Here is a 14,078-nt window from a genome sequence, read left to right on the forward strand (position 1 = left end):
CCTGTGTACTACATGATATGTCACTATTACAGCGCAACTGCAGCGCGCTCACGAGTGTTTGATTTCTTGTGCTATCTCGAAATATATGTGCTCTTATTTTGAAAGGAAGACCCTCTTGCCTCCGGTTAATTTGCTCCGACTGTTTTGTCTTGATGCCTGGTGCAGCAAAGGGCTGTGACCCTCCACTCCAGGACACGCCCATCATGCTCCACGCACTTCTCTGTGATTGGTCCACGTGAGGTCAGTGACGTCGAAAAACTTCTGGCTACGGTCAATTGGTCCACGTCCAGATAGTGGGCGTATATCAAATGACGGCACTTCCAGGTACATTTGGAAGAAAGAGCATGTGGTTTCTTCCAGCGCCATATCGATAGATCCATATGGCGCTGGAAGAAACCACATGCCCCTTTCAAATTATTGAATAAAGTCATTGTTTAATTCGTTTAAAGGGAACATGTTGTCGTCATGTTGCTTACTTTTAACAATATTTCAGCAACGACAGATGAGAACTTTGTGAAAAGAAATATATTTACTTCGTAAAAGCTGTAGAGGGAAACAATATTTAAAAAGTAAATATCAACATATTTGCAGTAAAATTATGTACATTTAAACAGGATGGAAAGATATATACTAAATATATTTTTGCAAAGATCATGAAAGTGAGTGCACCTAAAATAGTAAACCTGAAAATCTTTTGAAAAACAAAGATCTATCAGCAAAAGAGAGGAAAATGCTATACATTTGCAACAAGAAATGGTAGACCGCATGGGGGGGGGGTCCTCTGGGTTGGAGCGCCCAATGAGAGTTGGGACCGTGGGTTCATGGCACCCGTGCATTTGGCAAAGCCTTTTATTAAATCATTACAAGATTATAGAAACACGGTTATGTCTCTGTGCCAGTGAACTATTCACTTAGAAGTAGCTGCACGTTAAACTTGAAATACAGCAATGATTTGTGTTACACAGATTCCTACTTTTCAAACTCGCTTTCTGACAGAGGAACACTTTGTCATGACAAAGATCACACTTTGACTGCTGCATGAACAAATATACTTCATATTTACTTTATTCACAATTGTATAACACAAATTAGAGTGATAGCCATCAAATCATTTCAGTAATAACATACGATTTGATTTGTTAAGTGTTATGTGCAAGATTAGTTATTAGTACAATGAAACACATCGAAGCAAAATTGTCCAAGGTGTAATTCAGCAAGGGTTTACGCACGCACAGTTGTACATATTTTAGACTAAAGAACATGTATACAGCCGCAGTGAATCAGGACGTGGAACACAGTTATGCAAATATGTCCATCACAGGTTCCCAAAGCAGGCAGGCGCTCAGGCAGCATCAGACCACCATCACGGGCTTCTAGCTGTTTCTCTTGGTCTGGATGAGATGGTCTCTCTGCAGGTTGACTTCCAGACTTCCGACAGTTTTGCTGCCAGGCGGGTCGGTGACCAGAGTCAGTTTGTTAAACACACCTCGACCAAAATAGTCAGCCACGACAGAGAAACCATCATTAGAGCTGCGTAACTGAAATCAAAGGAAAAGACAAAATAAGTGCATTGCATTGTGGTCCACTGCTGAAATGAGAGATGATCCAATCAACCGGCCGCTCATCAGTGTCACATATATGATTTTATGCCACGTGTGTTAATGATAAAAGCAAAGGCTAATTGCCAAGTCAGACTTTTAAAAGTATGCTAATAAACCTGCAATTGGTGCATTTCTAGCTTTAATCTAATCAAAGCATGACCTACTGAGTAAATTAGGTTTTTACATTTTGAGAATCATGAGGAATTAAAGGAGTCATACAAAATTAAACGAAGGGAATTACTATATTTTCTAATTCTCAAAAACAATAACTATGTATTTAATGATTGAACGCACAACTTGTCTTGTTGCTGTTTGGAGCTGAGGTTGCGTACCTGTTTGTTGAAGTGCTCGTGCAAGTCGCGTTTCTGGTCCTGGGCCCGCAGCATGTCCATGACTTTGCGGTTCTCAGGAGTGCATGTCGGGCACTCGGCCTCACTCTCAGCGTAGCTTTCGAAGCAGTGTTGGTGGAAGGAGTGGCTGCACAGGAAGTGGACAGACGGCAGCTCCAGTGGGCTGTTGCACATATTACATTTGGTCTTCTGGAATATCTTAGCACTGTGTAGAAATACAGGGGTACAGATTTAATGTCATATTGGGGTTACAGGGTGACCCTAGGTTGTTTGCCAGCCCCCCATCACCAGCTGTGCCCCCACACCGACTTGAAGAATATCAAAAATACATCCCTACCTGGTTTTGAGTTCCTGGATCTCGGAGCGAAGGTGACCCGTTTCCTCGCGGTATTGGTGAATTTTACGTTCGTCGTCCTCGATCTGCTGGCTTTCCCTCTGCAGCTTATTGATGAGGTAGTCCTTGATGACGGAGAGAGTCGCTGTGGAGTTGTGTGCCAGGGTTTGCACCACTAAAGAAGCATAGAAGTCATGGCTGTAATGCTCTGTGATCAACATCCAAACCAGCGTGCAATACAAATGTCAGCCTACCAAGTAGTGGGGGCATCAAGTTGTTCTGGTCAATGTGATGAAGGACTTCACTGATGTAGGCCTTGCAGTCTTCTTCTTTCCTGGCAAAATATCCCAACGCCTGCTCCCAAAGGCAGCCCTCTTGCTCCCCATAGCGCTTACAAGCCTCTACCACTTTTCCATACTCCTCATTCTGCATGTGGTAGTGCATAATTTGCTGGTACCTGCAAGCAATTGCAAATCATGTCCTATCTATCCACAGCCATGGCACTTAACATCCCTCTGGCCAGGGGGTGGACACAGAATACAGAAAGTCAACCGGAGAGAAGATGTGTGGATCAGTTGAGGGGATGCTTTGAAGTATGTGGGGCATCTTTTCTAAAACTGTGCCTAGTATTCACATGAAAAGGTAGCGTACTGATACACCCCTTTGTAATATGTATACTGACTGCATGAAGATGATCATAGAACACGCAGGCAGAACGGCTGATCAAATTAACTACACACAGCGATACATTCTAGTTCTTGATGGGGAGGTGGAGACAAGTATATTGTTTGGTCTACTCTACACCAACAACATTGGATGACTAATAAACATAAAAGGTGTGACACGGCACCCCCTCTCATGAGAAGCTTTCTGTGCTAAATGCACCGGAGGACTCCTATGACGTCATTTCTCTATCCAATGAATGATTGGTTCAAACTTTGTTCTCAAAAACGATTTATATGTATTTGGTGCTGAATGTGGCAGCTGTCACTCTGCTGTGTGTTCATACAAAGCCAGATACTTACAGTTTGCCCTTCTCATAAAGGTAGAGGACGCCTTCTTTGAAGTTGTGCATCTGACAGAGGACCAGAGCCTTGTCAAACACTGTGTTGTCACTCCTCAGCAGAGACACAGCCTCCCCCTGCAGGACCTTCTTTCTCTGCAATAACAGTGAGGTTTACCAGTTAAATACAATGTCTGCAAAGACAGCAAACTGCACTCTGAAAGCAGTATGCAATAAGGCTCACCGCAGGGTCCTGTTCGTGGGCCCAGTCTTGTAAACGGAGCTCCAGCAGTGTGTCGTACACACCCTGGGGAGAACGGGGGTCCACCTCGATCATGTGCTCAAGGAAGGCTTTCAGCTCACGGGGGTTGTTGGCAAAAATTGGGATAAATTCCTCCGAGTTGGCCTTAAAACCAAAACAATGTGGACAGACATCTATAAGTATATCACTGGTCATTTCAGGAGCACATCAAACTATAACAAACAGAGGCACTGAAACCTGACCTTGTTGGCTCGACCTCTGCCCAGGCTCTCCCTCTCTGCTGAATCTCCGCTGGGTTGGTAGTTGGTGCAGAGCCCCTTCAGGAGCAGCGTGGTACCTTCGGGAACATGGTGCATCAGCGTCTTGCCGTAACGCTTCATGTTGCTCTCAGCTTGTTCGAAAGGCAGGCGTCCAATATAACGCAGCCCTTCCTGATAGTTCTGGGTTTAGAAGGGAAACAGTAAAGCTCTTTTAAGACATGGACCATTGCTGGTTTTCTCCATCTGTTCAACTCAGGCCATTTGTAATTCAGACAGGGAAGGAGACAGAGAGAGATTCAGATGCTGCTGCCTTTTTAGAAGTGGCAGGACAAACTGCACCTCTTGTTTAAACCCGTTTTCTCACAGGCTGTATGTGAACAGTTTGCTGGATATTAAGTTATTCGTCCATGCCATTAGCATAAATGCAGATTGAAAATATAGTATCTGTTTTTGATGCTGCTGTTTATATGGATACCTGTCTTGTCGTCATACAATCCAAGATGGCAGCACGTCTGTACCTGTCCCTGTCCGTTATGCTCTCATGTCTGTTTTCGTGTTGTCTACGTGATATCTGTTATCTTTGTAAAACACCGGTCAATATCTGTGAGCTGTTTTGGATAGTACAACCAGGGCGAGCGTTGTTGATGCCGTAACGTTACGGCTAAACATTACTGCCCCGTTCCTGGGACCACTCTATCCGCTTGGACTGCGGAGCCTGTGCTCACTTCCCGGAGCTGAAACGCCTCCTGTGTTGCGCTTGATTTTGGACTTTGGTGGACTGGGTTTGTTCATGGATGTATAATAAGAACGGGTTCGTTGAGCTAAAGCATAGCATGACTGGGCTTGTGTTCCTGTTTACATGAGACGTCAAACAACTCATCTTCGTTCTCGGGAGGACTGAAAGTCCAGACCGGATTCTCACCTCGCTGACCTGGCATTTCTCAACTTCGGCAGGACGGAAAACGCGGACGGCATTCCTGTGCTGATTTCTGGATTTCTTCAGCAGGCCTTCTCGACCTCCTGACACATGTCACCCAGCATGTTTCTCCTAATACCTATTTTTCTCCTACTGACTATTCTCCATCCATTGAGGTGCGTGAAGGGTATGAAGACCAAAATGTGCCTCATCTCGTCTTCCCTAGTAAAGACACAAACTGGGATTCTACTTTGTTTAAGAGCTCTGTAAATTGGAGCATTCTAATCTCCAAGGATCTCATGACTCTACCTTGTCTTATTCGTCTTTTTAGTCCTTATAACTGGTTGTTTTCAATGAACTCATATTCCTATGGTGGAAAGAGAGTAATAGGCCAATATAATGAATCTATGCAAACAACAACTTGGGTGAAAAGGAAATGTTTCATTGTTATCCTGCTCCTCCTATCAGGAAACGTTCATCCAAACCCTGGACCAGATTTTAATTGTCTGAGTACCCCTGATGATTTTAAAGCAAGGTTGGGTCTTGGTATCATCCACATAAATGTCAGAAGTCTACTTCCTAAAATGCACCACATGAAAATCTGGGCAAAATCCTCTGATTCTGATGTTCTTGTTTTATCTGAAACTTGGCTAAAGAAATCTATCACGGACAAAGACATTGCAATTAAGGGTTACAATGTGTTTCGTTGTGACCGTCCCAGAAAAGGTGGTGGTGTTGCAATTTATGTAAAAACAAAATGTCATGCTACCATCCAATCATCTGTGTCTCTTAGCAGACAATTTGAACTACTTGCGCTGAAATTGGAACTTCTTAAGGGTCAGTTTATCACTGTTGTAGGGTGCTATAGACCCCCTTCAGCCAGCATTGAGGCTTTATCATCATTGAGTCATCAGTTATCTTGCTTGGATTTTAATGAGATTTTAATTGCTGGAGACTTTAACTGGGACTGGTTGTCCTCTGCCTCTAGTTTTAAATCAATCTGTGACTCTTTTAATCTTACGCAATTTATCAATAGCCCAACTCGTCCTAATCTTAAACACCAAGATAAATCGTCTCTTATCGACTTATTTTTAACAAATGCGCCTCATAAGTTTTTGGATATTGGTATTTTTGTAAATGATATGAGTGACCATTGCGCTATAGCTACAACCAGGCAAGCTAAGCTTCCAAAAACAAGACCACAAATAGTTTTTAAACGTGACTTTAAACATTTTTGCGAGCAAGCATTTTTTCATGACCTGTGGGATTTTGATTGGAACAAGATCTCTCTCATTAGTGATGTTGAACTGGCATGGGATTATTTTCATGAGGCTTTTACTAGAATTATAAACAAACATGCTCCTTTCCACAAATTTAGGGTGAAATGGCTAAAACAAAATCCCTGGTTTAGTGCTCAACTGGCCAGCATTCTAAAAGAAATGGATATTGCCTGGTCAAGGGCCAGAAAATCGAAAACCCAAGTGGATTGGATTGTTTTTAGACAGCTCTGAAATCATTTCACCTTCCTAGTTAAAAAGGCTAAATCTGAGTACTACATTTCTAATACTACTAGTAACTTAAATGATCCAAAGATATTTTGGAAGGTAATAAAAAACTCATTTGGAACAGAAACTAAAAATGAATTACCAGCCTGCATTGTTACAGACTCGCAAACCCTCACTGACAAATCGGCCATTCTCAACTGCTTTAATGAACATTTTATTTAATCTGGTTCTTTGTTTGAGTCCCTACATTCGGGCCCTGGACAGAACGTTGATTCCTCACCACCTTCATCCCATCCCATGGCTCAGCCATTCAATTTTACTTTTATCGAGGTGATAGAGGTCCATAAAGCATTGCAGAATCTGGATCCACACAAATCGGCAGGTCCGGACAAACTTCCTCCTCATTTTCTTAAATTAGCAGCAGACTTTATAGCTGAGCCGCTTACTTATCTTTTTAATTTAACTCTTTCCAACAATGAGATTCCTAACATATGGAAATCTGCATATTCTGCATTCCTTTACTGAAAGGAGGGGATCCCTCATCTGTTAATGATTAAAGGCCAATTTCAAAATTATGTGTCGTAGCGAAGGTCCTCGAAAAGCTTCTCAGTGAACAATTTAAATTATTCTTGGACACAAATGATATTTTGTCAGAACACCAATCCGGTTTTAGAAAACAACACAGCACAACAACTGCTGCTATTAAAGTGGTGAACAACATAATTGAGGCATTGGACTGTAAAAAGTATTGTGCAGCTCTATTTATTGATTTGTCAAAGGCATTTGACACAGTTGATCATATCATCCTGACGGAAAGACTTCACACTATCGGCTTATCTAGGCATACTGTAGGTTGGTTTTTAAATTATTTATCTGCGAGAACCCAATGCGTCCAATTTTCTGGGTCCTTTTCTTCCTTCCTCCCGATAGCAAAGGGTGTGCCACAAGGTTCCATATTAGGACCCATTCTTTTTACCATATATGTAAATAATCTATGTAATAATTTAGCAAATGCTTCTTACCATTTGTATGCAGATGACACTGTTATTTATTGTTCCTCCGCTTCTATAGAGCAAAATCTAGATTTCCTCCAGTCTGCCTTTGATGTCATACAAACCCATTTATATCAACTAAAGTTGGTATTAAATGCTGAAAAATCCAAAGTGATGATATTTTCGAATGGCAAAAAGTTACCATCTATTCTACCCAAGATGTGTACTGCTCAAGGGACTGACATTGAGAGGGTCACTACTTACAAATATCTGGGATTTCTTATTGAACAGAACTTGTCTTTCAAGTTACACACGGAAAATGTTGTTTCAAAGCTAAAAATAAAATTAGGTTTCTTTTACAGGAATAAATCCTGTTTCTCTTTTCAGACAAGGAAACATTTGATATCTGCAACGTTTCTACCTGTATTAGATGATGGTGACCTGCTATACATGAATGCTTCTGACCAATGCCTAAAGAGCTTGGATACTGTGTACCATTGTGCTTTACGATTTATCACTGGATGTGGATATCGAGTACACCATTGCACTTTATATGCTGCTGCTAATTGGCCATCTTTGTCTGCTCGCAGACTTTCCCATTGGTTAGGTTTTATTTATAAATCTCTGCTTGGGTTGGTTCCCTCCTACATTTGCACATTTATGTGTAAAAGAGAAAGTCCATATGGCCTGCGCTCCCAAGATGTGATTCAGATGCTGGTCCCTACAGTGAGAACAACACTGGGTAAAACAGCTTTTAAACATGCTGCCCCCACAGCTTGGAACAATGTACAGAAGGAGCTGAAACTCTCAGATTTAATCACTATGAGGGAATTCAGGTCCATCTTAAAGGACAGAGGACACGACACCATTGGTAGATGTGAGTGCTCGTATATCCTAAAATCGTTTTAAATGTTGCCAGTTTTGAATGATTTTAATAGTTTGTTTTACTTCGCATATTGACTGGCTAATGTGCCATTTTATTTGTGTTTTACAGCTGTATTTGTCTGCCTGTCATGTCTGTGTTTTATCTGTTGTAACTTTGTACATGCTGCCCTTCTTGGCCAGGTCGCTCTTGGAAAAGAGATTTTAATCTCAATGAGTCTTTTACCTGGTTAAATAAAGGATATATATATATACCTGTGCCAATCAGTGCAGTTGCAGTTTAGAGTTGTTCACATGTTTTACCTTGAGGTCCTCTAGCTGGATCTTCAGGTACCACTCATGGTGCGTGTGTTTCTCAGCCAGGAACACAGCGTGGCTGTGATAGCCGGCCTGACGGAGAACCTTGATGGCGATCTCCACATCAAAATGGACCTCACTTTCACTGCTCTGTTTAAAACCAGAGCAGAAGGATAATGATGTTAGTATGACAGCCATTAGTGACCTGCTGCAAACTGTTTTGGAGTGTTACTCAAGGACATTGGTTCTCTTAGCAAAGAAGCAGTTAGATGTTTCTGTTCAAGTCACTTAACTTACATTTGTATTCATCACCAAAACCTACATTCTAAGCTCCTGCTTTTACTGCTGAGTCACCTTAATGAACTCCTCCAGCTTGGAGCTGTCCTTCAGCTTGGTGTAGCAGTTGAGCAGCAGGGTGGTGTGATCTGCATTGGCCAGGGACTGCCTGTGCAGGGCTTGCAGATATGCGGTCAGGTTATGGATCCTCTGTGCATCAAGGAATTTCCTGATGACGTACGATGGCTCCAGTTTGCCAATAGTACTGTGGGTAATACAGTGATGACGAAAGCGGTGATTAAAAATGAAACGAGAAAACAAAATCATGGCTTCTTTTCTCACCATCGTTAACACTGCTACATGGTTAAACCAATGCTCAAAGAAGAATTCGACACGGCACACATCACAGTCCAATATAATACAACAGCCCTGGCACTTGTTAATAATGCAGTTACCGGATGTACTGCTGGATGGCCCCGTCATGGTCTCCCTTCAGGTACAGGTGATCCCCGTACTGCCTGAAGATCTCCGACAGCCCGTCACTGTCCAGGTGTTGGCTCTTAGCCAGGTTAATAGCCATCACAAACAGGTTCTTCTTAAACAGCATCTTAAAAGAAAACAACAAGGATGTGACAACCTCGCTACCTGATCCACAGTATAAGTCACTGAGTGGATTCTTCACGACGGTTACTTATACAAGTCATGAATGATCCAGTACAGGAGGCGCCCTCTGGACTCACCTCCAGTTTGGTCTGTGTGTCTTTCTCCTGAAGAACAAACATTTTTCCATCTCTGGTCAGGATGTAGAAGGAGCCCCACTCTGCCACCACATCAATGACATCATCAAAAGAGGCAGTGTAGGCGATGAACTTGTTGTCCAGGTCATAGATGGTCAGAAGCTGCTTGTCTGATGGAGAGCTCTCCCTGCTGCTAAACTCTGGCCTGAGGAGAAAAGTACACCGTTAACAGTCTCAAAGGAAACACTGACACTTTGTCGTATCTGCTGCATGAAAAAGTTTATTAAATTGGTAAGTATGTTTCCAAAGATGTTCTATTTCCTAGGGTTACACCTCTGAACAGGAAAGCCTTGAAATAGACACATCTGTAGGATATCTTACATTCAATTAAACTGATGTGACCATCTACATTGACATTAACATTAGTTAACTTGTCAATGAACTCTCTCCACCATCACTTCATCCCCTGTATTCAGTGTTGTCCTCACTTGTTGGGGGACTTTGCGTCCCTGATGAGTAGAAACAGATATCCACGGTGCCAGTGGGCCAAAAGCTTGTTTCCATCAAAAGCAAAGCAGGGCCCTCGCTCATCTGGCTGGTACAGGTACACACACTCATCTCCAGCCACGATGAACTGGGAGTCCTGGGAGGGGTCCGCCAGGGAGGAGCAGCGCAGCGCACAGCCGTGGGTGTCCAACTCCACTTTAGGATACTCCTTGATGGACAGGGTGTAGCACTGAGCACAGTGAGACATGAAGCACATGGGAGGTTAGAACAGCAGAGTCATGGAAAAGCCTCAGTTACGGCCCGTCCACACGGCGGCGTGCGTTGAAGCTTCAACGCTTCTGCCCGTTCACTTTGAATGGGGTGACGTCACGCTTCGCCGAACTGCATTGTGGGAGGGTCACTACGCGTTGCTCGCTGCAAAAGTTGAGCAATGTTCAACTTTTGAGGCCTCGGCAGAAGCGTCAGCCAATCAAAACATATGCCAGTACAAGCTCTAGCCAATCAAACCGCTGCTTGTGTGTCCAGGGCGGGAGATTCATGTGATTGGTTGTTGGTCGAGTTTCAGACACACCGCCTGCAAGCTTCAACGCACGCCGCTGTGTGGACGGGCCGTTAAAGGATTGAATGTGTAAAAGGCTAACATGATACATCTTTATAAAAGTTGTTAATTGTGATTTAAAAAAGGGAACTTATTGTTACATCTAGTTTTATATAATAAACAATTAAAGCGTATAGAAACTAGTTTACCAATGGTTCCATCAGGAGAGCTAACTGTCGCACAAAAACACGGTAATGATTTTTCATTTTTAGGTATGAAGATGTTCGAGTTATTAAGATCAGGGATCGAGTCCTTCCTCCTTTCTATTTCTTTGACGCCACAACACATACGTATCAACATCAAATGTGAGAAAACACCAGTTACATATGGTACTCCTCTGATTGAGGAAAATCACACCTTTATTTGGTTTTCTTGATAACTTGCTGGAAAAACTGACAAATGATAGTTCAGCTTAAAGCTCCAGAAGAATTGAGAGATGTCTTGTGTGGGAGTGAGCAGACTTACATGGACTTTCTCCAGAGTGGAAACAAACAGATGTGTGACCTTTGCCGCTTGGCGGAAAGCAAGGCCTGTGATGGGGCTGGTTCCCTCGTGCAGAGTCAGAGTTTTGCTGTGGCGATCTCTGGTAATATCGCCTTTGGTCAAAACCACACTGCCATCTGTGAAGCCTGTCAAACAACACAACAGCCTTTAGAAACTGGGATGAGATTACATCAGTTAGCCAAACAGTGATTAATGGCAGAAATACACCAAACATTTCTTTGTGTCTTACCAATAGCCATGAAGTTGAGGTTTTCATGTACACTGAGGCAAGACACTTCAGTGGGTTTGTTTCCAGGAATTGCAGGGAAAATCCTTGTGCACAGAGGATTTCCACTGTCTCTCTTTTCAAGGTTCCAGACCTTTACCTGAAAAACAAGTACCAATCAAATTAAATGGAGGTTGAAGGGACTCACTGACAAATAATTGTTCTGTGATGTGGGCTTATCTGCTCGCTCACCAGCGGGTTTATTCCATGTTCATCCTGTCCCACTGACACCAGGATGCTGTGCTGCTTCAGCTGGTAGAGGTGCGTGACCCGCAACTTGTAGGCCTGGAAAGACGTTAACTGCAGGGAGCGGGTCAAAAGCCAGATCTTGCCATCCATATGTAAGATAGTGTAGGTTAAGGGTGATTTTGTACAGTTGTAGCAAGAAATGATATCATCTGGGCTATATGCCATGTATGGCAGTTCCAGAGTGCTTATTCCTGTTGAACTTTTGGGATATGGGAACCAAAGCTGTAAGCTTCCCGAGCTGTATGTTGTATGATTAATACATTAAGCACTCAGGATACAGATGTTTCAAAGCAGAACCTTATATATGAATTAAAGTCTTCCTTAAACGTTAGCATTGGGTGTTTTTAGCCGTAGCATCTCCACACTTTATTAAACAATTTTTAAAGTGTGTGGTAACAATAATACCATCAGCAGGAAGCGTTCAGTCTTTTGCTCATTGTTTCAATTTACTGTGAAGATACACTTTATTTCCAACATCACCTCTTCTGTTTGCTGAGTCTGGGCTATTATCAGCTGTCAGCTAACAGCATTAGCATTAGCTGCTGAAGGATATCTCCCAGAACAACATGGCCCCGGCCCGAGTCGCACGCACACACACCGGCAGGAAGAGAAAAGTGTTTCCCGTTATCCGTAGGGTCTTTCACCGTGTCTTTATCAAAGAACACAAATTTCCTCCACTGTAAGAATGATGCCATTTTGTTAGCCTTAGCAAATTAGCTCTAAACGGGGCGTTGTCATGTGACACAAAAGTCACGTGGGCTTCCCAGTTGCGAGCGACGGACCCATATGATCATGATGAGCTGCGGCTCGCCTCGAAAGTAGAGGTGAATAGCCGATTGCAGTCGGGGGAGGTCTCAAAAAGCTTGCCTGAAGTCGGACAGCTCGGAGTCGGCTTGACTCTGATTCTTCGTTGCAGATGAAGTGGATGCAATAGAAACCCCACAATTATTATATCACTACAAATGAATGACTCGAGTGTCTGTTCATTTTTAAAACAAATCAATACAAGAGGGGTTGAATCCTACATGTAAAAGACAGAACCACCCATTAGTGATGGCGAGATGAAGCCTTATGAAGCGTTGAAGCTTTCCAGCCAATTGGTTCGCAAAAGGGTTCATCTCATGAGGCTTCATCATGGGCTTCATTTGAACACAAACCCCCTGTTGGTCAAAGTGTGTAAAACAGGCAGATTGGACATCTCAACAGTGTGCTCTACCGAGTTCCCAAAGAGTAAAGCCTTAGAATAACTCTAAACAACGAACATAAACTCACATTTTCATGTTAACAGTATTGTATTTATTCCAGTTTAATGATTGTGATTGAAAAGCCTAAGGAGGCTGGTAAACATTGCAAAGAGGGATTTGTATTCCTTAATAATATTCGTAAACTTAACCATGTTGTAGCCTGAGAAAGGCTAAACCATATCAAAGACTATTTATTAACTACATTATCTAATTTAGCTGTAGCTTTTAGAAACAACAAAAAAGACGTATTGAACAGGCGACCCTGCCGTCGTGAGCCATCTGCTTTCCAGCTGAGCCACAGCACACACACTGAATTCATCTGAAAACACTTTATACAATTTATTCCTGTATGTATTCATGTTTTTATTCCTACATTTATTTATGCTTTTATTTATTTATACTTATGACATGTTCCGACCTCCATATAAGTGAGAGTCTGAGCTCTCTTAATTCCATCGTGTCACCGGGCCCGGGTACAGCAGGGGTAATATGGTTCTTATTATACATCCATGGGTAATATGAGCGTTGTGGTTCAACGGTTCAACCGATCTGAAGCAAGATCTGAATCGCTTTCTGAAGCAGTCACGTGGTATTGAGGGGCAGTGAGGCTTCGTTTGTCATCGGTGACGTCACTGGCCCAAAACGATACAAGCCTCGATACAAGCTTCACAAAAAGCTTCGGGGATTACTCGACACACGTTCCGAAGCCTCGGCGCAATACGTAACATCACTACCACTTATTACTTTTCAAAACTACTTCAGTGCACTGACCAGTTTGCATTTATAAAGAATGCACACGTGTATAATCATTAATGTCAGATATGTAGGCTACTAAGTAAATACATTTGTTCCTGCTCAAGATTAGATTCAACTTTATTGTTATTGCACAGATTACAGGTACTGAGACAACGAAATGCAGTTTAGCTTCTAACCAGGTGCAACAAGCAGTGAAGTGAAAAGTAATGTACACAATCTACAGAATAACATATAGAATTAAAACTGCGGTCACAGACGTGCACGCAGTTGTGGGCGGGCCTTCGCGTCCGAGCGCCTGTAGGGGAGGGTCGCTGGTCGTCCCGGCGTCAAGCAGATGCGCGCGTGTCCTCCGAAATGAGCCGTTCGTAATTTCTCAAACGTTCGTGTCCCGGACTGCATCTTCCCCATAATACTCAGGCATGCATGTGAGTGGTGGAGGAGGGGGTGGTGGAGATGCAGGGCCTTCAGCAGGGCCTTCAGCAAACTCCAACAATTATGCAGCAAGCTGCTCCCTGACAGTCTTCTGGGTGTGTGGCTTTG

General features: G+C 42.9%; 1 protein-coding gene across 1 annotated transcript; it reads right to left on the reverse strand.

Moving 5' to 3' along the window:
- Window positions 1-1,041: 1,041 nt before the first annotated feature.
- vps11 (VPS11 core subunit of CORVET and HOPS complexes) lies at window positions 1,042-12,430 on the reverse strand. The gene is made up of 16 exons (XM_071205522.1): window positions 12,088-12,430; window positions 11,482-11,626; window positions 11,254-11,389; window positions 10,986-11,149; window positions 9,904-10,151; window positions 9,419-9,620; window positions 9,134-9,285; window positions 8,757-8,943; window positions 8,409-8,552; window positions 3,793-3,990; window positions 3,533-3,694; window positions 3,311-3,444; window positions 2,540-2,742; window positions 2,289-2,460; window positions 1,934-2,156; window positions 1,042-1,538 (listed from the first exon to the last, which is right to left on the reverse strand). Exons 1-16 carry the CDS (start codon window positions 12,231-12,233, stop codon window positions 1,374-1,376), a joined length of 2,781 nt encoding a protein of 926 aa, XP_071061623.1. The 5' UTR covers window positions 12,234-12,430; the 3' UTR covers window positions 1,042-1,373.
- Window positions 12,431-14,078: the final 1,648 nt, after the last annotated feature.

Source organism: Pseudochaenichthys georgianus, chromosome 14 (genome assembly GCF_902827115.2).
Source record: "Pseudochaenichthys georgianus chromosome 14, fPseGeo1.2, whole genome shotgun sequence".
NCBI classification, from domain to species: domain Eukaryota; kingdom Metazoa; phylum Chordata; class Actinopteri; order Perciformes; family Channichthyidae; genus Pseudochaenichthys; species Pseudochaenichthys georgianus.

Coding starts and splice junctions, on each gene's coding strand:
- vps11 (XM_071205522.1), bottom strand. CDS start 12,233: ATGGCATCATTCTTACAGTGGAGGAAATTTGTGTTCTTTGATAAAGAC. Junction 10,152..10,985: donor CCACTCTGGAGAAAGTCCAT/GTAAGTCTGCTC, acceptor CACTGTGCTCAG/TGCTACACCCTGTCCATCAA. Junction 3,991..8,408: donor TCCAGCTAGAGGACCTCAAG/GTAAAACATGTG, acceptor TTCTAAACCCAG/AACTATCAGGAAGGGCTGCG.